General features: G+C 38.8%; 2 protein-coding genes across 2 annotated transcripts in view; both read left to right on the top strand.

The window, feature by feature from the left end:
• Positions 1 to 4,142, top strand: part of LOC115919140 (glutarate-semialdehyde dehydrogenase-like) — a 34,302-nt gene extending 30,160 nt beyond the window's left edge. Inside the window, exons 9-10 of the mRNA XM_030972041.1 lie at positions 361 to 530; positions 1,287 to 4,142. Coding sequence (XP_030827901.1) covers positions 361 to 530; positions 1,287 to 1,551 — 435 coding nt within the window. The 3' untranslated portion in view covers positions 1,552 to 4,142. The remainder of the gene's footprint in view (positions 1 to 360; positions 531 to 1,286) is intronic.
• Positions 4,143 to 13,419: 9,277 nt separating this feature from the next.
• On the top strand, positions 13,420 to 23,016 carry LOC588907 (succinate-semialdehyde dehydrogenase, mitochondrial). The gene is made up of 10 exons (XM_788569.5): positions 13,420 to 13,728; positions 14,985 to 15,204; positions 16,531 to 16,614; positions 17,219 to 17,389; positions 17,822 to 17,938; positions 18,498 to 18,641; positions 19,174 to 19,317; positions 20,661 to 20,816; positions 21,252 to 21,421; positions 21,991 to 23,016. The coding sequence occupies exons 2-10, from the start codon at positions 14,998 to 15,000 to the stop codon at positions 22,253 to 22,255; spliced, it is 1,458 nt and encodes a 485-aa protein (XP_793662.1). The 5' UTR covers positions 13,420 to 13,728; positions 14,985 to 14,997; the 3' UTR covers positions 22,256 to 23,016.
• The last annotated feature ends 2,783 nt before the right edge of the window (positions 23,017 to 25,799 follow it).

Genomic DNA, 25,799 nt, shown 5'->3' with positions numbered 1-25,799 from the left:
AATGCAAGCTTTATGATAGTCCAAAGACATCAAATATTATATCAAAATATGGCCATGGCGAAATATGGCCACGGCGGAACAAACTTCCTTTAACGCTGAAATATTTGACCTGGCATTTATTTACATTGCTTCTGTCACTATTGTGTCATCTTAGAAACATTTAGAGGTAGTGAACTTTATTTTGTGACCTTGAAAGTCAATGTCGTATATTATGTCATCATGATAGGTTACCATTGTAAGTGACCTAGGCCTTATTGTGATGACAGAGTGTTTGCGGAATGTCTGCAATATAGTCTTGATCGTATTGTCCATACCATTGTTACTCCAATGCAAATAATACTGCACTTTTGTCGTTTGAAGGTCGAGCACCATGTACAAGACGCAGTTTCACATGGTGGGAAGGTTCTGGTAGGAGGCAAACGGCATGCTCTAGGCGGTAGCTTCTTCGAACCTACACTTATCCGAGATGTACCAACCGATGCTCTAGTTTGTAAAGAAGAAACATTCGGACCCCTAGCTGCAATCATTAAGTGAGTTTCTTGAGACAGCTTCCAGAACAATATATTCTTCCATCTGAACGTCTGTTCCTTTGTGAAAGATGCCATAGCATTGTTATTTTAACAGAATTAGGTTGTCACATTGTCATCTCAATTTCCTCTTATGCTCCTCTTTTATTTCAAAGCCAATTTAGTAGTAATTTTTTCCTCTTAATTATAAAATAAACATTTTAATGGTACTAAACGCGAAATCAAGTGCGAAATCCTTCCTTTTCTGTTGAAATATTTTTTCCACCAGTATGGCTATGATACCTGTGAAAAAAACGCTCACGTTGCCTCATTTTATTTTAGTCAGGGTTATCACTGTCATGCTGCAGCGGAAGGACTGCATATGTTGTACTGGTCGCTTGCCTATGAACATTTTTTTACAACATATTTTGCAACGTTCAGAAGACATCGACTAACAAATCAATCAACAAAACAAGTCCTTCTTGGAATAGAATGTCTAGATAGACGGCACTATATAAATGCCTATCATTATCATTATTATTAAATCACATTCTCACAAGACCAGACAACATGCCGAAATTCCAGACAGCTATAGGATAAGTAGCATGGAAACCATGATGAGAAATCACAGTTCAGGTTGTGACATGAATTACCTCGTCAAGTGTCTCACATTTATCAATGTAGCCACGAGCATTCGAGCTGCATAAAATTACGGGCTATTAGTTCTCATTGTATATGTTTCCGATTGTTCTCACAATGACTTTCCTTCTCTTCATGCAGGTTTAAAACAGAAGCGGAGGTCCTGGCGATCGCCAATAGCACGCGTGTCGGACTCGCCGGCTACTTCTACTCCAACAACATCGGCCAAATCTGGCGAGTCGCCGAGAAGCTCGAAGTCGGTATGGTAGGCGTGAACGAAGGCCTTATCTCAACGGACATAGCAGCCTTCGGTGGCGTTAAGGAATCAGGAATGGGTAGGGAGGGGTCGAAGTATGGAATGGACGAGTATCAGGAAATCAAATACGTCTGCTTTGGTGGAATCTAAGCACGATCACCATCCAATCGAATGTCGTGTCACTAATTAACTTCTCTGTGGTATATCGATTGTAATTGTTTGATTTATCTTCCTAGGATCGCCTGGAATAATGAATGAAATGTAAATGTACGTCGAAATGTGTACTGCTTAATGGTGTGAAGTCTATTGCAAAAGACGGGTGACTTTATAGCTCTTCCATAAATGTGTCCTTTAGCAATGGGATTGACCTTACATCACACTGAAAAATCTGATTTTGAATCCGCTTTGGGATTATATTGTAATGATATCAATAAATAACTTCACTAGTTCAATCATTGATAATCTTAGTGAGAATACTATCGGTCATGAAAATAATATGAGAATTTAGGGTTACAATATTACCAGTCTCCCAGTTGGGAAAAGGCCAAATCGGACACCAATCGTAGTGACGTCAGACCAGTGACTACGACTGTTCCAGATTTTTAAAGTCGATTTAGCCTTTTTCTCTGACTTCAAGGCAAGCTGTACTCGGCAAACTTTATTAGAAAGCACAGTGACGCAGATTTGTTTATAAATTATTGTTCACTTATAGTGGTTTTGTAATTTCCTTGAAAATCAGATGGCAATCGGATCGCGTATAGTGTATGATGAGGGGCTTCATAGATATATCGGTTGCCTGTCGTTCTTCCGAAGGTTTCGAAGGCTGCATGATATTTTCGAAGCATCAAAATTCCGAAAATGTAAAAGAGTCGGTAACCCCTAAGGTTTATATATCCGAAAATGCAAGAGAACTGTATCGAAGGGTTTTAATTATCAAATTTATTTCATTTTCGGAATTACGAATCTTTAGATTTATGAACCCTATTTCATTTTCGGAATTCCAAATCTCCAAAATTTCATCTTCATGTTATGGGAAATATGTGTCTCGAAATTATGAACCTTTGGTTTCGGAAAAAACGAGTAGGCCAAGATATATCGACGGATTAAGACATGATTGTGGGAATGGTTGTAATTCTGCTCCTCTTGCTATTTGTAAAACCTGTTTTATATGAAATCATTATCTGCTAATAATACTTTGTTTGTTTTATTTGGGTTTGTGTTGTATCATGCGGAATTCACGAAACATTGAAAAGCATGTTCATATTTGTACACATGTCATTGTCTGCCAACCATGAATAAACAAATACTATTTTTCGTGCTGTTTAAACTATTGGTATGGAACAAAAACTCTGGAAAGTAGGTGAAAGCTATTTACGTTCCAACGATGTTATCAGGTACTAGGTTATATGGTTGAACAAAATAATCATTAATATGTTATATCTGATGCTCTTTGATTGTCACCATGGATTGATTAATCATGGATTTGTATAAACTATTTTTTTATATTGATCTTGTTGTAAATTTTTGATATGTAATCAACATTTTTGTTCAATTGTTTTTGTGATTATTCACCGTAGAATGTATGGATTCTATGGAAGAATGAAAAACTGAAATCATGTTTATCGTTTAGTAATAATTGTTTGTCTGTATTGTCTCGGGATGACAAAACGTTCCTTTTAGTTCTTTCCTCTGATAAATACTACATGTTATCTACCAAAGTAGGTCTATGCACATTATTTTGGGCGATTACGTTACATTATTGTGGAATGAAACGGATTTCCAACGAACTCTGCGGTGGTTTTCTTGATAATAAACCGTTCACATGTGTAATCCCCAAACAAAACCATACAGCTAATCTTTGATTATTCATACTCTGTGTGGAATGATTGTTCATTATGCAGAACAAAAATGTTCTTTTAAGATTACAAAAAAAGAGCTGTTATACTGATTATAATATAAATAACAAAGCAGTTAAATTAAAGTCAAATGTGGACAGGCAGTTTTTTTCTTCTAACATGTATTATGTTTGATTCTATTCACAGAACTAATGCTTCAATACGACGTGCAATTAAATTTAAATTTCAAATTGTTATTGATAGATTTGATTGTAATACAAGACTTGCCATTACTTTGAATATTGTTAATCCGAGCCTTTTCTCAAATGTTTTAGGAATAGCTTTGGATACCGCTAGATAAAATTGAAATGGTTTGCCATGTGTTATTCAAAATGCTACATCTACATGTAGTATTAATTACAAACGAATAATGAGAGATGTTCAAACGTGTACAAATTACTGAATTATTGGTGTAACGCCGCAACCATTTCCATGTCAATGATTTTTTCTTGTATTCTCCACTAAGTTTCATACAAATTATTTCAGTTGCAATCAATTTCATTTCACGATTAATTTTGTTATCGAACTCTTCGAGAAGGGGACAAAAATCAATTTCTTTATTAACTATTTTTTCAATAATTTCATCAATATTCTATTTATGGTATTGTTAAGCCGTTCAGTCTCTGTAATTTGCTATTTGTAATTATTAACATTCTCATAATTTTATTTTCAATGTTTATTTGTGTTTGCCTGTAAACAGGACAAATATCCAGTTTTTCTCATTGATGTATTAATGCCAACTCATCAAAATTCAGATGTAAAACAGGATACATTGTGTTTATATCTGTAATTATGTATATTGTTATCCTGAATATATAAACATATTAATAAAAAAGAAAAAAAAAAGTTATACAGATCAAGACATCGGTTGTCATTATGAAGGGTACTGTCTCTATAATTATATTCCCTTATCGTTGAGCTATATAAGTAAAAATGATTAAATAATTGATTTCCTTTTTTATAGTTTCCGGGATCAAGAATTATGAATGACATTAGTTAGAATACAAAGGTCGTTTGAAAAGACAGGACGATATACTGATCTGTTGGCACTCCGACGTGGGTTTATAACGCAAACGGCCTATATACTGCCATAAATATACACAAAACCAGTGTCGTTCCTAATCCTGATCACACCTTGCAACAAGGGGCAGGCGTGGATCAAGGGGGAGGGGGGGGGAGGCTGGAAAAAAAACGCGTAAAATAACATTAATTTTAGCTTATAAGTTAAACTAAAAATGATAATGCCCCCCCCCCCCCACCCCCTGGCAAAACAAAACAAAAAAAAAAAAATTTCGGGGGCCAAATGAAGAAAAAAATGTTAGTGCTCACTACCCCCCCCCCCCCCCCCCCCCCCCACTGAGCCTAATATTGGTCGGTGCTTTTTTCAAATTTCGCCCCCCCCCCCCCCCTCTTGGAAAATCCTGGATCCGCTACTGCCGAGGGGAGCAGTGCCTCCTTATAAAACGGGAAGTGTCATTGCGCCCCCCCCCCCCCCTACATCACAGCACATGATTGATATAGATAGAAATAGAGGATGCATAAATAAATTATGGTGTATTAATCAAAATCACGTTGTAGATTATCAAACGAGCTGGCTGTGAAAGGATTCGAATGAAAGGATTTGTTGTTGCAGCATTCTGTGTACGTAATGCCGTACTGACCCTCCCCCCCCCCCCCCCCCCCCCCATTGAGTACATTAGTGACATCAATTTTTTCGACGTACTTGCGTGACATATGGCTCTAGTTTATATTTGAATCTTATGAAAGAAAGTGCCTCCTTTTCAGGATCGTGTTTATAGTTAGCATGGGATCTACAAAGTAAACTGAGATATTCGATCATATTCGGGCATATTCGGAAGTAAGGTTAGGTCAAAATATGATTGTATACCTTTTCACTGTCGTTTATGTAATAAATACATGTACATGATGTTTCATTAAAGAGAAGGTTCATTGATTTAAAAAACTAACTTTAATGTCATTATTGCAAAGGTGACACTTTGGAAAATTCGAAGTAATAATTATTTACAATTACAAAACGCTTAGATACAGCCCTGACATCAGAGGCGGCCCTCCCGGGGGGGGGGGAAGGGGGGCACAGTGCCCCCCACTTTTTCAGATACCCCCAAAATGCCCCTTTTTACATAGGAAAAGTGCCCCTTTTATTTTGTAAGAAGTGCCCCTTTTACATAGGAAAGGTGCTCCTTTTACTTTGACAAGTGCCCCTATTACTTAGTAAAAGTGCCCCTTTCCCCTTTTCACCTCTGACGAGTGCCCTTTTTATTTTTGACACGTGCCCCTTTTCCTTCGACATGTTCCCATTTTCCTTTGCAATAAATGTTCATTTTCAATTCTCATGAATCTTGAAATTATCTTGAATAAGTGCCCTTTTTAATCTCTAGTAAGTGCCTCTTTTCAGGTACCAGAAATGCCCCTTTTCACTTTTAATAAGTGCCCCCTTCACTTCTGATGATTGCCCTATTCAAAACTGAGAGGTGCTCTTTTTACTTTGACAACTTCCCCTTTTTTCCTTTGTAAGAAGTGCCTCTTCTCCTTTTAATAACTACCCCTTTTTTAAACTCGGATGAGCGCACCTTTCATTTTAACATGTGCCCCTCTTATTTTCTAATAAGTGCCCCTTTTCCTTATGATAAGTGCCCCCCCCCCCCATTAAAAAGAGAGAGCTCCTTCCCCTTCTCATAACTCCCCCTTTCCCTTTCTAATAAGTGCCCCTTTTCCTTATGATAAGTGCCCCCATTAAAAAGAGAGAGCTCCTTCCCCTTCTCATAACTTCCCCTTCCCCTTCTCATAACTGCCCCTTATAAACATCTGAACGGTGCCCCCTTTTCATTCAACAAATGCACATTTTCCTTTATTATAAGTACCCCTTTTACATTTTCATGAATGCCCCTTTTCATATCTGGTCAGTGCCCCTTTGCAACTCTGATAATTTCCCTTTTAATAATGATACGTGCCCCTTTTCCTTTCTAATAAGGGACCTATCCCCTTTTCACCTCTTATAAATGACCCTATCAAAATCTGATGGGTGCCCCTTTTCCGTCAACAAATGCCTATTTCCCATTTTCGTAAACGCCTCCTTTTCATCACTGGTGAGTGCCTCTTTTCAAGTGAAAAAATGCCTCATTTTCACCTCTTATAATTATCCTTTGTACTTATACACGTGCTCCTTTTCTTTTCTAATAAGTGTTTTATCCCTTTCGATAATTGTCCCCTTTTCATGTAATCATTAAACGTGCCCCTTATTTGAAGCGACTAAGAGCAGTTTCCCCCAAAGTTCGCTCGCTGCGCTCGCTCGCATTTAAAGATTATATAATTATGTTACTTATCAAAGGTCTTTTCAGTCTTCCGTTATGAGAATGTGCTTATAACCCCATCACGATTGGCTTTTCCTCTTTATAAGATGTAATTTTTCGCACTGCGACCTCACAGATCTTTAAAATTTTTCTCGCTCGCTTCGCTCGCTCGTAAATGCATATTCAGACATCACACCCAACTGTAAAGTTTGATGCTTGTATGATGTATGAAAAGAAACAAATATTGAAATCATCCCTGATAATGTAATCACAATGTAGGGTATATACCAATGTCTAAAAATTGTATATTTTCGCTTTGAGATTTCCCACTGTAGGTGCCCTTTTTTTCCAGAAAGTGCCCTTTTTTGTTGGTGCCCCCCCCCCCCCCACTTTGAAAGTCGCTCGGCCGCCCCTGCCTGCCTCCGTTCGCTGCTGAGATATGACGTTACATGTTGAACATGATGTGCACAAGCAGACGATGTTCCATGACATCTCACACAATTTCAGTGCCTGTTTTGTCATCTTTTCTTCAGTAATTTCTCTTACTTCAATGCCCTCAGGCGAAATGTTTAATCTATTGCCTCACTCTAAACCCCGTGCATGGTATTATTTTGATGAAAAATGCAAGGATTAACAACAAAAAAAGGAATCCGTCGCTTGTAAACAAAATGACGCCATTGTATTTTCAGCTGCTTACACCGCGGCATGTTCGGCGTTTTAAGAGGGAACAAATGACGTCCATGCTATCATTCCGGAGGTTTTTTAATCTGAAATTGTGGTTTCTTTGATTGCTCATTAACTCCTATCCTGTGTATTTACAAACAAAATAATTTAGTTATCAGAATGGGGGTCATATCCAGCGCTCAAAATACACGGGGGCGGTGGGCGATTCGCCCCCGTGAGCTACATAATCGCCCCCGTCAGGTTGCTCACGGGGGCGATTGCAAAATTAAAAATCGCCCCCGTGGAATTATAAAATAAAGATTATCTTTTCTGTTATAACTTTAACACAATATTGAGTTTCAATTTTCAAATTTGGTTTTGGTTTTTTTTAGGGGGGTTTACACACATAAAAATACCAAAGGGGGGGTTTGAACCCCCCCCCCCCCCCCCCCTGCGTACGCCCCTGGCAGTGGTTATAGGCCTACTGCGCCCTTAGTAGCGGTACGTGTGCACGCTGCCGCGCTATGTCTGCTGGAGCTGGAGGCGATCGCGCAAGGGCAGAAACATGGTCATGGAGAAGTTTTTCGTTGTGAAAGCGTTTACCCGCTGAAATCTGGTGATTTCAAATGACTAGCAATTAATGAACCTCGACCAATAAATCAATATTAGGGACTTTTAGATTTGCACGATGGGAACGTGGACTGAAACGTGTGACCTCCTTTTAAGGCAGTGCCAGTGCTTAAAAGGACGTCACATGTGACTGCCAGTGCCTTAAAGGTACTATGTCCCTTTTGCAGCCAACCTCAAATGCTGTAGAACTTTGCAGGAATTATGAATATGTCATGTATGTCCTATCTGTGAAATTTAAATGTTAGCAGTGTCCTCATATTCAAATTATGCAAGGAAAACCGTTTACTTGCTAGACTTCACTGTCAGACACTTGAGTGACTGACTGGCTTTTTTTCTTCTTTGGTAATAACATACATGAAAAGAGTTGTAAAGGGTACATGAGTATTTGTCTACATCAATAACCCACTTCTTGTGATGGCCAAGATTAAACTGATTGAATCTTTGCGCAGCATAAAACGTATGACCATTCGGTACAATTGTCTGAAAATCAAGACTATTACTTTTGGGCTCTATAGCCCTAAATTCGATTTGACAACTAATAGTCGTTATTTTCCCACTTGAAGACATTTTCAAGCCCCACCTTTTTTAGGGAAGTTCTAAATTAGTATTATCTTTCAAATGCAGTTGGAATTTAACTTTTTCATTTTTTTGGCCTGCAAATGGGACATAGTCCCTTTAAAAGGACGTAACACGTCCACGTCCACGCAAATCTAAAAGTCCCTATTGAGAAGAAGAGGAAGACCAAGATGTCGTGGAATGATATGGTAACATGGGCAGATCTTCGGGGGGGGGGGGGTTAGGGGTTTAACACTCTCCTCCCACCCCGGCCCCCTTGGGCTACCAAGTGAAAATGTGATAATAAAGCGGGGGGGGGGGGGGTGCTGGAGAGGAGGACTACTAATCTATTTTATTTTTTTCATGGGGGGGGGGAGTGAAGTGCCGTTTTAGCATGACTTTCTTTTTAACTCTTACTTTCACCTATCTCAGATAACCCTAAGTTTTTGGTTGCTGCTTTATATGTAGTTGATAATGCATGATTAAGGTAAAGAGAGAGAGAGAGAGAGAGAATCACCATCATTTTGCAATGGTTCAGGGCTCGTGTAATGTACATTTTAAACCATTTCTTAGCGTCTCAACCCTAACAAAATGGCAAAATTATTTTTGAGGAAAAAGCATTATACTGAATGAAATAAAGAATAATAGCTTTATATTGGATCATACTAATACTGATACGGGCTAAAGACAATGTGTTATTTGTATAGAGGTATTCCAAAATGACATTCTGATAATTTTGTTCTGGTATCATAATGTATATACGCATAATACAACTGATCTTTATGATTTCTTAACGTGACATAGCTTCTTTTCCCCCTGCAAACAAAAAAAGAAAACAAGGTTATTTAATAAAAGGATCATGCGACAAAATTGTAATTCAAATTGATGCAAGGATTTTTTTGAATAAGCAATGCTTTTCACCAGAATCTTCTTTGTAAAAACGACTTTTACAAATCTCAGCCATGCAAATCTGCCACTGTGTTGTAAGATCACTTTCAGATTAGGAGAAGTGTATTCTTTAATGAGTATTTTACATTGAATGGAACGTCTCAACTCAATAAGCATGGCTGAGATTTGTAAAATTTGTTTTTACAAAAAAGATTCGGGTGAATAGCAGTGCTTATTCAAACAAATATTCGCATCAATTTGAATCACAATCATTTTGTCACCTAATCCCTTTTAATGACCTTGTTTTCTTTCTCGTTTGCAAGGGGAGAAGAAGATATGTCACGTTAAAGACATCATAAAGATCAGTGTTGTATGCGTATATATTATATACACAGGTCAGTAACAGCTATGTAGCTTGTAAATTTGTAAGAGGGAAAATGCTGATTGAAATGATAATGATGAAATAGCAAATAATTGAGGAGTATCATAGGTACCAATTCAATGGATATTTGTATAAAAAAGAGCCCCCGTCAGTACTAAAAGAGCCCCCGTGAGAAGGCTCACGGGGGCTCTTTTTTGGGGGGAAGAGCCCCCGTGGACAAAAAATTAATTTGAGCCCTGGTCATATCCCTTTTTGAATGGTGTAAAATTCCAACACATTTATATACACTAAACTCATTATAATTTGAGAAATAAAAGCATTGCAATAATATGTTCATTCTTTATGGGATGTCGTCTGCTTGGGCAGGGTTTGTTCATATTGTGACGGCATTAAAACATCGTTATTTTCCGGCGAATCTCTTGCATATCCCAGACGCTATGGAGGTTGTTTTATTTGTATTTTTTATAAATCACCCGATATGTAGTTAACCTAAAACTTGCATGATGGCTATCTGTTAGCATACCAGTTTCTAGTAATACGATATTTGCCATCAGGGGCGTCGCCAAAGGGGGGTGTGTGGGGGGGGGGGGGGGTGCGACACCCCCCCCCCCCCCACCTGTCAGGATATTGTCGGTAAAATTGCGCTGCCGTCGGGAAAAAGAGAAAAGGGGGAGGGAAAAAAAGAGAGGGAAAAAAGAGAGGGAAAAAAAGAGAGGGAAAAAAAGAGAGGGGAAGGGAAAGAAAAGAAAAAAAGAAAAGGAAAAGAAAAGAAAGAAAGGAAAAGAAAGGAAAGAAAGGAAAAGAAAGGAAAGAAAAGAGAAGAAAGAAAGAGAAAAAAGAAAAAGAGGGGGAGAGCAAAGAAAGGAAAAGAAAGAAAAGAAAGAAAAGGAAAAAAAGAAGAAAAAGAGTGAAAGGGAAACAAAAGAAACGGGGGATGAGAGAGAGGAGAGAGAGGGGAGGTAAGAGTCTGAGAGATGAGGAGTGGGAGTAAAAGAGAAAAAGGGGTTGTTGGGTGGAGTCGTCTCGTCGAGGGAGCAAGAAAGACACGGGTAAATATGTTGCTGTGTCGGGTCAGCTGTGTCGGTATTCTTGCTCGATCCTCATCAATGCATAAGTTTGAAGTCGGTGAGATGTATATTGTCGGTCGGCCGACAAGTTTTTTTCCCTACGAACTGCGACTTCTTATCCGCTGTGACGACTTCGAGAGTGACTACAACTACAATACTTGTATTTTCTCGAAGTTTCACTTTCCTATAATATCAGCTAAAGAAATCAGTGGTTTAAAATTTTCGGGGAAACTAAATTCAAACAAGGTTTAAGAGTCAACAACGGTACGACGAATCATTTTCCTTTCTTTATATTGTGATGAAACGCCAAAAATTCCGCGCTTCGCGCGGAAGGGGAAACTTCATTTAGACGAATCGAGAACGGTACAACGAATCGTCTTCTTTCTCTAATAATTTAAGGAAACGTCAAAGCTTCCGCGTTTCGCGCGAAAGTGGGAAACTGAATTCAGACAAATAGGGCTTACTAAAAGTCGAAAACGTTACAACGAATCGTGTTCTTTCTCTAATAATTTGAAGAAACGACAAAGCTTTCGCGTTTCGCGCGAGAGGGGGAAACTGAATTCAGATGAATAGGGCTTAATAATAATAAGATTCGAAAACGGTACGACGAATCATTTTCCTTTCTTTATATTGTGATGAAACGCCAAAAATTCCGCGCTTCGCGCGGAAGGGGAAAACTTCATTTAGACGAGTCGAGAACAGTACGACGAATCGTCTTCTTTCTCTAATAATTTAATGAAAAACGTCAAAGCTTCCGCGCTTCGCGCGAGAGGGGGAAACTGAATTCAGACAAAATTAATAGTCCTCATTTAGAGTCGAAAACGGTACAACGAATCGTGTTCGTTCACTAATAATTTGAGGAAACATCAAAGCTTTCGCGCTTAGCGCGAGAGGGGGAAACTGAATTCAGACAAAATTAATAGGGCTCATTTGGAGTCGAAAACGGTACAACGAATCGTGTTCTTTCTCTAATAATTTGAGGAAACATCAAAGCTTTCGCGCTTCGCGCGATAGGGGTAAACTGAATTCAATTGAATAGGGCTTAATAAGATTCGAAAACGGTACGAGGAATCGTCTTCCTTTCTCTATACTGTGATGAAACGCCAAAAATTCCGCGCGAAGCGCGGAAGGGGAAACTTCATTTAGACGAGTCGAGAACGGAACGACGAATCGTCTTCTTTCTCTAATAATTTAAGGAAACGTCAAAGCTTCCGCGCTTCGCGCGAGAGGGGGAAACTGAATTCAGACAAAATTAATAGGGCTTATTTAGAGTCGAAAACGGTACAACGAATCGTGTTCTTTCTCTAATAATTTAAGGAAACGTCAAAGCTTCCTCGCTTCGCGCGAGAGGGGGAAACTGAATTCAGACAAAATTAATAGGGTTTATTAAAAGTCGAAAACGGTACAACGAAACGTGTTCTTTCTCTAATGATATGAGGAAACGTAAAAGCTTTTGCGCTTCGCGCGAGAGGGGAAAACTGAATTCAGATGAATAGGGTTTATTAAAAGTCGAAAACGGTACAACGAATCGTGTTCTTTCTCTAATAATTTAATAAAACCAAAACTTCCGCGCTTCGCGCTGGAGGGGGAAGCTTCATTCAGATTACGATTAAGAGTCGAGAACAGTACACCAAATCCTCTGCTTTTTCTCATAATTTAATGAAACGTCAAAGCTTCCGCGCTTTGCGCGGGGGGAATACTGAATTCAGAAAAGGATAAACAGTCGAGAATGGTACAGCAAATCGTCTTCTTTTTTATAATAATTTAATGAAACGTCAAAGCTTTCGCGCTTCGCGCGAAAGGGGGGGGGGGGAAACTTCATTCAGCCTAGGATTACCAGTCGAAAATGGTACAATTAATCGTCTTCTTTTCCTAATAATTTAAGGAAACGTCTAAGCTTCCGCGCTTCGCGCGGGAGGCTCATCACCCACACCCCCTTATGAGCGCGCTTTTAAGTGATTCTCTTGCTCACTACCGCCCCTCCCTAAAATAAGATCCTAGCTCCGCTCCTGCCTTAAAATATATAGCTATGATGCTGAATAAATTTAAGAAATAATTCGTATATTAATGTCGTCGAGGAAAATGACCATTTTGCGCATATCCAAGTACTATAGATAGTCCATAGGAAAAACAATTTAGCCTTCGGCCCCAGGTTTATGGGGTTGACTTTGTAGATATTGGAAATTTAATGTTGTCGGTAATTGGTGGCTACTTTTGTCGGTAATCGTTGGCCTCTACACCCCCCCCCCCCCCCCCACTGAAAAAGGTCTAGCGACGCCCCTGTTTGCCATATTTGTGATATTCTATGAACCCGCACTTTAAACAGCGTATCAAAGTCTGGTAATTATATTTCTGTCCTTCGTTGAATACATAATCAAAGTAAAGTAATAAGAAAGGCGGGAGGGAAAGAAAAGAAACGAAAAGTGTGCTGTACCGATTTCAGAAATCAGCAATTATAATATTTATGATAGCAGGTTGCATTCAAAAGTGGTAAGGGAAAGCTTAATGGCGTGGTCTTACAGACAATTATCAGTATCTGTCTCGTGTATTTTAAAACTACAATTAATGACCTTTGGTTCCTTTTAATCTTACGTTTTTCCTGAGACCTTGTAAGCGCGTGGCTTGCTCGCTCCGCCCCTTTGCCGTAAAAGACGTTTGGTAAATATGTTTGATTGTGAAAGAGGACATATCACCACCATTGACTCGACCCACCAGTAATTGTCACGTGCAATATTGACATTAAATCGAAACACAATCTCCTGCCAAATGCATGACTTCGTGAAAATTGATTCACTTTTGCGACGTCACGGTTATTGAACGCGATAACATTTATACAGACCCGAAAATATATACTCCATGTACATCGTAGCACCCACAGTCACTCTCCACCGAACAGTCTCGCAGACAAGACGCATCATTCTAGCAGTAAGAACCTGGTAAGTTAATTATGCTCGTAAAATATTTTTAAAAATTATAATAATTTGATACAACATTGGCTTACTATATTCAAGTCATGTATTGTTTCTTTGTTTATTTTATTTTAGCACGGTGGCATACTTCAGCCAATGGCTGTTCTTCAGCAATCAGTACAGCAAATAATCTTGTCTAAAAATTAATTGTTACTTATTGCTGGCATTTGATTTTTAGGCTATTTTTGTACAATTTCACAACGGAGCTAATAAACTCTGGTCCGAATAACGGTTGTTCGAATATTGCAATTTCCATTTTTGTTATGGGGATTGGGGCGGTATCCTTGGGCTCCCCGACTCGTAGGACCATACGTCTTTGTGGCTAATTGGCCTAGATGTTTAAGCTTTTTTTCTTCCCATATCCATATTTAATTGCGAAATGTAACGTGTCTATATCATTTTTCCCGGGGGAGGGGACAAGTGTGCTGACAAACTAAAAAGGATTGACATTTTTAGTAACAGAATATCAACTGCCGAATATTTAAGCTATCCACAAATTTTACAGATATCCGTAATTAGATTAGGGCAACTATCGCTCCCACCCCCTCCACCCGCACACCGGAGAAAGGGGGGGGGGGGGTGCTTTCAAAGGGAGGGAACATGCATGCGCGTACCGTAAATAACACTGAGTGGGGGGGACTTTGAGTTAAGCGTGTAAGTTATAGAAGGATAATACTGAAAGACAGTGTGACCTCTATAAAGATATGACAAGGATCAGGAAACAAACTACAGAGATCGATATAACCAGGGCCGTTTTCCTGACATTTTACTTGACCTATTTTGTCAAAAACTACTACTAGAGTGTATGATATTATTCGAAACCCAGCCTAGCTGGTGAGGGTTTTAGTTTGGTTTTTCGTTTCTTCATATATCATTATACTTCGTGCATAACAGCAATTAACACTTGTCACCTTGCTGTTATTTATCAATTAAAAGCAATCTAACAAAAAAATTGCACTGTTTTGTTTTGTTACTTAGGCCTAAAACATTGTGAAGTCATGTTCCACGCAAACACACATCATTTGAATTAGCTTTTTAATTTTTTTTCTCACTTTCCCTCTCTTTCTCCTTGCTTTTCCTCTACCTATCTATCCATCTCTTTTTCTTTTTCTTCCATCATTTGTTTCTTTCTTTATTTCATTTTCTCTGTCTGCATCCCTTCCCGCCCGCCTCTCTTCCTCTCTCCCTCTTCCTTCTCCTCCTCCTCCTCTTCCCCTCTCCAGATCACCATCCAAAATGGCACCTGCAAATCCTCTTATCCGTGACAAATCTTACATTGGAGGTGCATGGGTACCTGCCAAGTCAGGAGCGACCTTTGCAGTGACCAACCCTGCAACAGGTGAATTGATAGCTAACGTGACGGACAGTGGTGCTGCGGACACTGACCGTGCCATCGACGTCGCTCATACAGCCTTCAAGACATGGAAGAAGACCACCGCAACGGTATCAAAAAAATGCTTTCCCCCTCAAATTTTCATTATTACAAATTAAATGTGAAATACTCGATGATAAGCCAGTTATGAATTTCAGCATACGTTGCTTTAATTTAATAGTTGAAGGCTCGTTTCTAAAAGTCTAGAGTCGACCTTAGAGCAAGCTAGGTAATAGGCCTGAGGCTTCATTTCGTCGCCGTAGGCCGTTGTCTCAACGTTTAAACGTTGAAGTAACATTTCTTTTCAACATTGTATGCCATTATCTCAACGTCAAAATTTTGCAAGAACGTTAAAAGAAAGTTTAGTAGACCGTTATTTCAATGTCTGAAGGTTTGAATGACGGATTCAAGAGCCTGCTACTTTTGTACGCCGTTATATCGTTAAAACAATATTTACTTCTCCCACGAATGGTCAAGTATGTCTAAAATGCAATGTCACTGTTAACTTATGAATATTTCTTGTGCAAATACGGCCTAAGTAAATGCAGCAATACAGAGTCAATATCAACGAATGGTCAACTATGTCTAATATGCAATGTCACTGTCAACGTATGAAAATTTCATCGTGCAAACAAGGCCTAAGTAAATACATCAATACAGAGTCAATATCAACGTTTAATTGTGCTGTATGCAATTATGACCAACGTGTATAGTTTTTCTCATATGTGCTTAGAATTACTTAATATTCTGATATCTTTGAAAGCAGGGGCGCCGACCCATCTCCAGGATGGGGGGGGGGGTGTCGCAATTCTTATTACTCAGAAGGATGTTATACCTAGTTTAATTTCGAAATTGGAAAAAGAATTGACTGAATTTCCTGTTCCTTTGTCAATATCCTGTATGCGCATTGAGCCTGCATTATGTGTGTTTTATAATCAGTATCATTTTCAGTATCATCAATATCATTATCATTATCATTATTTCATCAATGTCTCAGCTTGATCAGTGCTGGTGTTATCTCATTGGCATACTTAGGCCTCATTGTTGTTATTATTATTATAATCCTTATCATTATCATTATTATTATCATCATTATCATGACATCAATACATTATATACGTATTTCTGAAGTCGGGAAGATTATTAGTCCAGACAAGAAGAAAAAGGATTCCTTGATCTTCCGTTTGATGTTTTCCTTTAGTCAACATAACTTCAGGTTTGCCAATAGGACATGAGGTGGCCCTTATCTCTGTCCATCTGAACATCTTCTTTTTTTAGGCCTAAGCGGGTGAAAGGGGGTAAAGGTCACGGTTCATTGAAAGCCTGTCACCAACGACTCTCTTGAAATAATTATGATAATTTTTTTTGAAGCGTTTTTATTATTGTCATTATTCAAGGAAAGAGCTGCAATCCTCAACCGCTTTGCACAACTGATGGATGAAAACGTAGAAAATCTGGCCAAGATCATCATTGCGGAAAATGTTTGTATATCTCTGTCTTTGTCTATCTTTTTAAAGTCGAATATTCAATGACGTCTATCTATTTCGTGTTCTCTCTTTATCTCTCTCTCTCTCTCTCTCTTTCTCGTATTTCGTTATCTCACCTGTCTATTTACTTACATTATTGATTTATGATCGCTCATCTTCTATAGACCGATATTTCCGCTTACCTATGAACTACAATCGAAATATTTCAGCAAATAGAGCAAAAATTTGTTGCATCGAAAATTAATAAAATCATGAGTGAAACTCATGCATATTCAGTAAGTTGAAAGAAAGAGAGAGAGAGAGAGCGAAAGAGAGAGAGAGAGAGAGAGAGAGGGGTGGGGGGGGGGGGGGTTGCGGGTTGGAGGGAGGTTGATTTCAATCATCATTTTTATGAACGTTTTATGCAAATTTTCTGAAACTTTTGCAGGAAATGACAAGTTCTCTTTTTTTGTATTAACTGTTTTTCTTTGTTTTTGCCGAATAAATTATAATAATACATTTCTTTTAAATTTTAACATCTACCCTCCCTAACATTAATCGAACAATTATAATTCTTCCTATTTACATATTGTATGTCTCATCAATCATGTCAATGTAGGGGAAGAAAATGGCCGAGGCCCAGGTTGAAGCTCAGGGTGCGGCAAGTTGCCTCCGATACTATGCCGAAGAGGCGACAAGGACTACCGGTGACGTCCTGGTGCCCCATGCCAGGGGCAAGAGGGTCCTGGTTATCAGACAACCAGTGGGCGTGGCTGGTCTTATTACCCCTGTAAGTTAAAGATTCTTCTCTAACAAATTGCGTGTGGGTGCAGATCATTGGAGGGTGGTTTTGACGTGGATGGATGGGTAGTGAGTCAATGTACACAGAAAAAAAACATGAATATACAGCTTAATGCAATGGTGGTAAAGCAGTTTAGACACCGAAAAGGAGAAAGAGAGAGAGAGAGAGAGAGAGAGAGTGAGTGAGAGAGAGAGAGCGAGAGAGTATTCCTTCGAAACGAATGGGGTTCATGAAAAAAGCTCTCGATTTCGTTCTATTTTATCATATTTTCATGAAACTGACTGTCCTCATAGATCTGCTCGAAAGACAACCAGTCATTCCTAATTGTCCTACTTGTCATCATAATTATTTCTTTAAAAACTAAAGTACAACAAGAATACATCTTCGCAAAAGTTAATTTAAATCCCCATTCTGTTTCAGTGGAACTTCCCATTGGAGATGATAACCAGGAAAGCTGGAGCGGCTTTGGCAGTCGGGTGTACCATGGTGATCAAACCATCAGAAGACACTCCATTGTCTGCTTTAGCTCTCTGTGACGTAAGTAGGATTCAGCATTGAATAATGTCCGTTGCGTTCCAGGCGTCATTTTGTTGCTGACGTAGATATACGTCAGTAACTGGAGTGGTTTTTGACGTGCTGCGTTAGAGGGACATCGTACACAAATAGATAATCGCAATGACGTCTCATGTGCAACTGAAATAAGAATGATTCGTTACGTTAAAAATGCCTCCCTTCTCCTGGCATAACTTTGCATTATTTTTCCACTAAATAATCTATCAATAATAGATTTTTCGTAATAATAGGATGAGAACATAATACCTCAGTCACACCGATGTGACGGGTACCGAACCAACGTCACACTAAACAAGATGTTACAGTACAAAACAATGGCTAAGAATCGGTCGCTATGGAGTCAGTTTGGAGTCGATGCGGCTGTGTGGCCATGGAGTGAGGCTTGCAGCTTAACATGCTAGGCAGAAAATCATAAGAGTTCATGGATGAAGATGTTGTACAATACTGTTATCTTTCTTCTCTAATCTAATAAATGGACCTCCTGTCCTTTCATAGCATTTAATTATTTACTTTTGCTCCGTAGATGGCTAAGAAAGCGGGTGTCCCAGACGGTGTCTTCAACGTCGTACCCTGTTCCCGACCTAACGCTCCAGCTGTGGGCAAGGTCATGTGCGAGAGCCTGCTGGTATCCAAGATATCCTTCACTGGTTCTACAGCCGTAGGAAAGGTTAAGTCATTGACCGATTTATTATTATCATCCATGAAGTATTATGTTTAACTTGGATTACTCGGCTAAAATCACGAGGCTGACAGCCTATAAGACCACGTCATTATTTTGATGATAAAGTTGCTTAACGATTCTATTATCAATTTATTTCAAGTTTATGTTTATTTTTTGTACTCGTCGGCTAAAACCAAGAGACTAACTTGTCCGTCTCGCAGGTTTTCTGATGACCTTTCCGAAGGTTTACGAAACCCACATTCTAGATTCCCGTGAGATATCCGTCTACAAGGATGTTCTCGGAATGACCAGGCTTAGATATGACATTTTCCCACTATTGTAGCTCCACTGTGTAGTTAATTCTATCTGTAATTTAAGCACGACATAAAAAGCATTTCACTCTCCGGAGGAGTAACGTCAGTGAACAATTTGTTTATAAGTTTTCGAATAATTCGCAAACCGTAAGAAAAATTGGATTAGAACTGAATTCCCCTTATTGTTTGCAGGCTATATTTACAATTCTGCTTTTATTTTTCAGATTCTGTTGAGTCAGGCTGCTAGCACCGTCAAGAAGGTCTCCCTGGAGCTAGGAGGAAATTCTCCTCTCATCGTCTTCGATTCAGCAAATCTCGAGGCTGCAGTCATGGGGGCCTTCTTTCTCAGGTTCTACGGCGCGGGCCAGGTAAGCACGAACGTCCATAGCTAATGACGATGAACCGACCACCTCCGGCTCCCGGCCCCACCCCACCCCCGGACAAAGGTACATTTCTATTATGAAGGGGTCGATGGGATCATGCAAAAAGAAGTTTTAGGGGCAGTGTTCTTAAACTGTTTCAAGCCGCAGGCATGCCGACGTCAGTCATTTTAAATGTAGTATTGGAGAAAATGCCAATTGAAGAATGCTCATTCTGATAGTTGATTTTAATTTTTTGTTTTTATTTTGTTTTCTTAATGGAAAAGTTCCACTAACTTGTTAGTTTGCAATTAGTCATTTCGATACAATTATTTGAAAACTAAATGGAAGCGGTGTGTCCATTCGCTACAAAATGGGCGCATCCTAACCTCTATACTCCTGAACTAACACGCAGGCACCCGAAGGACAAATACTCCTAGGTGACTAAACAAAGACTTTTGGTCCGGAGATGTTTGTCAAGGATGGTAACTGACCTAGAACCAAATAACTGTATATGTATATATTTTGTTTTAAATATAAATTACATGTAGACAGTTTGAGGAAATGTTCCAGTAGTATTTCGTTCAAACTGCGCCGACGCTAAGTCCAAATCGCGTTAAACTAAGAGAAAGCTTAGCACTCGGTCTAAGTTTCTTTGATACAGTTGACTTTTACCATTAAACTGCGTCGATCAGCCTTCAAAACATTCCAATACAATACGAGACAATAATTATTATCTCATATTCACGCGCTTCACACATCGCAGCCAGTTTAGTCAGTAGACGTGACATCTTCTTGCTTAGCTTGCTAAAGTTTTATTTGCTCGGCATTAATGTTTCAGCGATAACATGACCCTGATGGTCTTTGAGGCAGTACAATGATCGCTAACATTGTTGACTTATTTGCTACATTAGGGCATTATTTTTCCTCTAGTAGTGAACTAGGACATTTGGTCCCCCTTCACCCGGTTACATTTTGTGTATGGAGCGTCAAAGATCTCGCCAGTCGTACGTTAAACAAAGTGAGGCACTTTATGCAACAGGCATTATAGTAACGTACGTTTTTTTTATAATTAGGAATATATGCTGATAACAATGTTATACGACTACCACGTTAAGATTTTCTCTATTCAAATGTTATTGAGCATTTGAATGGTATCAAAGGCAATATTATTGTTACTATAATGATGATTTCTTATTTCAAGCCACGGAATCTCAGGGAAAGCAGTTGTAGAGAATGGAACAAGCTACCGTGATGAAATAAATACATGAAATGAAACGATAGTATATTTTAACTCCTTCTACCTCTACATCTACCTCTTGACAATCATAATGATTATGTAATCACTACAGGTGTGTGTCAGTGCAAATCGCATCTTGGTGCAAGAAGGCATCTACGATAAGTTCTGTGAGAAGATGAAACAGCATGTATCAGGTATGGTGGTCGGTAATGGGATGGACCCAAAGACGTCGATGGGACCCCTCATCAACCAACGAGGTGTGGAGAAGGTAAACTATAGCAGTGCGACAGTTCTACATTAAAGATAGCAAAATAAATATAAACCTGTAGTTCAAAGTTCTCAGAGACAACATGTCCATGTGAGTAGTAGCCATTAAAAGAATAGATTCGGTCTGGAAGTAGATGCTGAAATCACGGAGTATATAATTTATATGCCTACTCGTGGTAGAAGAAGTAGAAAAAAGCAGACGTACTACTAATAGTGGTGGTTGTAGTATAGATATTTTATTTCAAAATAGGCGAGGGGTGTGAATGATATCCACATGACTTTGTAGACATCCATACCTAATATCATGGGAAAAACGTTATACTTTACTGGTTAAAAGAATGGAAATAAGAAATATATGACTATGTCAAGCACAATCATTCAGCTGAATTACCATCAGACATAGATTACGTGATCTAACAGATACAATTATTTGTAGGTGGAAAGACATGTCCAGGACGCCGTGAAGCAAGGCGCTCGTATCCTGACGGGAGGTAACCGGTCGAAACTAGGAGGGAACTTCTTTGAGCCAACCGTCATCTGCGATGTGCCCACAACTGCACTACCATGTACAGAAGAGACTTTTGGTCCCTTGGCTTCCATAGTCAAGTACGTATCAAAGAATAAATTGAGAAGAATGATGGTTGGTTATTATTAATACTATTGATAATAATAATCAACATTTATAATGCGCCATGTCTGTCAAAAACGACACCCCTGGCGCAGTTGTGTGGAAATTCTATAGCAGCATACGACCATCAAGTAATTCAAGAAAGAAAGTAAAATACACATAAGTTAAAGTTTATTGGATGCATTTGGGTAGTTGGGTATAGTAAATTGCCCCTCCCTTCCCAGGAATGAAAGGATTAATTGTGTATCCTATCTAGTACGTTAAACCAATGTAATTTGACTTGCTCATGAGTATAGTATGTTATTGCGCTTCTGAGAGAAGAAATGATGCTACGTTTTAATTCTGCTCTTTTAAGTTTTAGATTGGTTGAAATTATTGTTTATAAATTACAATTCTCTTCATTAAATTTTGCTCAAAATTCATTCAGTAGCTACTATCATAAAGATCAAAGTTGTATATACATTATTGGATGCATAATATAATCTCTCCCGCTCTCTCTCTCTCTTTCTCTCTCTCTCTCTCTCTCTCTCCCTATGTTTGCACCCAGGTTCAAGACCGAAGAGGAGGCGATCACCATCGCCAATAACACCCGTATGGGACTAGCGGGTTACTTCTATTCCAACGACATGAGTCAGATCTGGCGCGTCGCCGAGGAGATGGAAGTCGGTCAGGTTGGCATCAACGACACTTTCTTCTTCAATAACGCCGCCCCGTTTGGAGGTGTCAAGGAGTCTGGTCTGGGTGTGGAAAGTTCCAAGTACGGGCTACACGAGTTCCAGAACATCAAGACCATGGGCTTTGGCCTCCTCTGAGAAGCGTCATCATGAGATGGTGCCGAAGACGATTAGATGCAACATAATACCTTGACTGAGCAACTAAAAGAAAATAGGTCCCAGATATTAAAGAAATTGCCTTAGTGATCGTTGGAAAAGGGTTTTTGTGAACACTGTAAATTTACGTAGTCTAAACTCTATTCCATACCCCCCCCCCCCTCTCTCTCTCTCTCACTCTCTTTTTCTCAGTACCTGTTTGTATATTTAATTACTTTCTAGAGATCTGTCTACAGTAAATTCTGCAACCGAATCAAGTATCAATTGCCCTTGTTTTCTACATTTCCCATTTCCCATGTAATTCATTTGTTATTGGTGTTATAGTGGATATGGGTGATCCGCGGATTTCTTGATGTCTTGTCACTCTCTGTACCCAGGAGATTAAATGAGGACCTGGTAGGATGTCAAGAGCCATTAATTACTGTACATAATTATCTGCATTCCTTTTGTAACGTAATTTCGACGTCACAACCACCACGACTCAACTTAAAAAAACAATTCGAGTATGAAACAAACTTTCTTATATACGTAATATTACCATGGATATGCGCATGGTCTAAAATGATAAAGGGTAAATTCATTCAATGCAATGTTCGAGTTAAGTACATCCTATAGATTCACATTTTGACACTCGATTCGGTACATTAGTTTCCATTGCATGGTGATTACTATAATCATCGATTCTATACTTAATAATGGTTCTTTTTAGACAAACTCTGATATATGTAAATCAGTTATATTGTATATGAATGCAAATGATCAAATTGATTAAATTCAATCTATAGAAAATTAGCACAATTGAGTCCTAAGTCTAAATCATGTAAGTGGCAGGAGGAATAGTTAGGACATGGACCTATGGTTAGGGGTAAGCAAGAAACAGTGAATAGAGAGAGAGAGAGAGAGAGAGGGAGAGAGGGAGAGGGAGAGGGAGAGAGAGAGAGAGATGGAGAGAGAGAAGAGAGAGAGAAGAGAGAGAGAGAGAGAGAGAAAGATAGAGAGAAAGAAAGAGAGAGAGAAAGACAGAGAGAGAAAAAGAAAGAGAGAGAAAGAGAGAGAGAGAGAGAGAAAGAAAGAGAGGGGGAGAAAGAAAGAGAGAGGGGAGAGTTAAAGAGAGAGAGAGAGAGAGAGGGGGAGAGAGGAGTAGAGATTCGTATTAAGAGCAATAGGGGCGGAGTGGAGGGTTGGAAAGGAAAGCCACGACTGCTTGAAAGAAAGATAAAGCTGCTGCCGAGACGTTTTTTTCCAATGAGGTATGGCTGCATATTACAACAACAACATCAACAATAACAACACATCAAATTTCCACTATAATTGACCAATCGTCGCCGTTTAAGTAAAATGGTCTGCATGTAAAGTAAAAGCATATATTGTTGTCTTCAAATCAAAAGGTGCTTTTAATTTAATCCAATGAGCAATCCAATTTTCTTGAGGCATCATTTGGCATCAAATGATGATTTCTTTCATAAGCTATTTTATGGTGAAAATTGTATTCTTATAAAATCATATCCCACACGTACCAAAATCTACTCCACTGCTGGTCAAAGCATAAACCTCCAACGATGACAACGTGACAAGCATCATGCCTGTGATATATGAATATAATCTAGTCGTTGAACTTGAAGATAATCTAGAGCATATATTATCTGAAAACAAACGTAGACCTTACACCCAGCTGTTAGTGGTAGGTGGCAGGATAAAATATTCGACTGATATTTAAACAAACAAAACTATAAAAAAAAAAAAAAAAGAGGAGAGTCACCCCGCCCTTTATCACTGCGCGGTCCTTAAAGGCCGGCTGTACTCGTTTTGCCAAGGGGGATTAGACCACACAGCGTGTTCAATGACAGGTGGCTATCTCATCAACTCAGCTCTCAATAATTATTATCCTAAGAAAAAGAGGATCATGGGGGACCAATGGTCACCAATTAGGTATTGTTTTCTATATAGAGGGAGCAAGTAGCTACAAGTAGGACAGTGGGGCTTTAATATTGGGCCATATAACTGCCAATGATAATTTAATTTCCAATCACGAGGGAAGTCATGTGACTTAAGGCTCATTGCCAAATATACATAAACCCAATAAAATAGCGTGAATGCAAATCGAATCAGCCACGAACATAAGTTAACGACAGGCAATATATTCGATATGAAAAATAATGAACGGATGAAGTTACATACATGTTTATCCAAAATTAACGGGATCATCATAAACTTATCTTGATGATGATCAGGGGTCAAAGCAATTTATTATAACGGTTAGTGCAAACATACTGAGGTTCAACGGTGAATGATTATCGGTGAACGATTTAAAGTCAAGGATCGTCTTTATTTCTTACTGGATACATGTCGCACTCTTCTCGAGACACGTAAGTAATAGCACTCATTCTTTTTTACATCATAAGATAGTAATGCCTTCACTTTAATGTTTAATGTTTATGTTGGCAATGACGAATGTCGAATGACAAAGCTCTACAATGTACAGTTCAATGATTAGAGATAGGACGTAAGCAATGGGTTTGTTGTAGGCGGTTTTAGAGTTTGTTTTTTGTTTGTTACTTCTCCAATATGTTGAATTGAAATGCATTCTGAGTGGGAATTGCGTTTTCAAAGCTTAGCAGAGCTGCACGGGACTATATCATTTTAAGCTTCATATTCACCAAATGACGATGGTCTGATCGATTTTTGCTATCTCTTTCTTTCACCCTCACCCCTTCTCTCTCTTTCTCTCTCTCAAAATCGGATAACTAATAAGAAAGATATGAATTTTTGAAAAAGTATGTAAAACTATGGAACAATGAAAATCTCAAGAAAAATTGGAAACTCACTCATGAGTCTGTGACGTCATGTCCTCACTATCCATTAATTGTGTTTTTTTATATTGATAATATAGATTTCCTATTTCCCCCCTAAGAATCTTATTTCTTCACACCAGCATCCAAGTTAGATTGATAGTAACATGTTTTTGTCACTGGATGCACTAATATAGAGGGTTTTTTGTCTTCAGTTAAATCATGAAAATTGTGGATTTCGATAAACGATCTAGATAAAACTCAATAATTATGAATATACAATATTCAGAAAAAAGATTAAATTCTTCTAAGTTCATAAAAGATTTTGTGCGATGTCATGCATGCAATATGTTACAAATCATATAACATGGTCCAGGGGCGTACGCAGGATTTTTTCGAGGGGGGGGGGAGGTAAAATCTGAAAATCGCGCCGAAAAAAATCGCAACGACTCAGCCAGCCGCTGAATAAGCGGGGGGGGGGGGGGGATAAGAGCACATAATTTGAACTATATAAAGCAATTGATAACTAGTAAGGCTGTAAGGACATGACGTCTCAAACTGTTAACCAACTTAAGAATTTGTGTAATGATTTCCATTGTTCTATAGGTTTACATACTTTTTCAAAAATTCATTACTTTCTTTTTAGTTACCCGATTTTGCTCAAACTTGTTTTGATTGGTTTTTCTGATTTTTTAAAACCAATTTGTGTACGCTTCAATGGGCGCCTGTACACTTGG

Source organism: Strongylocentrotus purpuratus, unplaced genomic scaffold, assembly GCF_000002235.5.
Source record: "Strongylocentrotus purpuratus isolate Spur 01 unplaced genomic scaffold, Spur_5.0 spur5_scaffold_6, whole genome shotgun sequence".
NCBI classification, from domain to species: Eukaryota; Metazoa; Echinodermata; class Echinoidea; order Camarodonta; family Strongylocentrotidae; genus Strongylocentrotus; species Strongylocentrotus purpuratus.
This window is presented reverse-complemented; position numbering and strand designations above follow the sequence as displayed.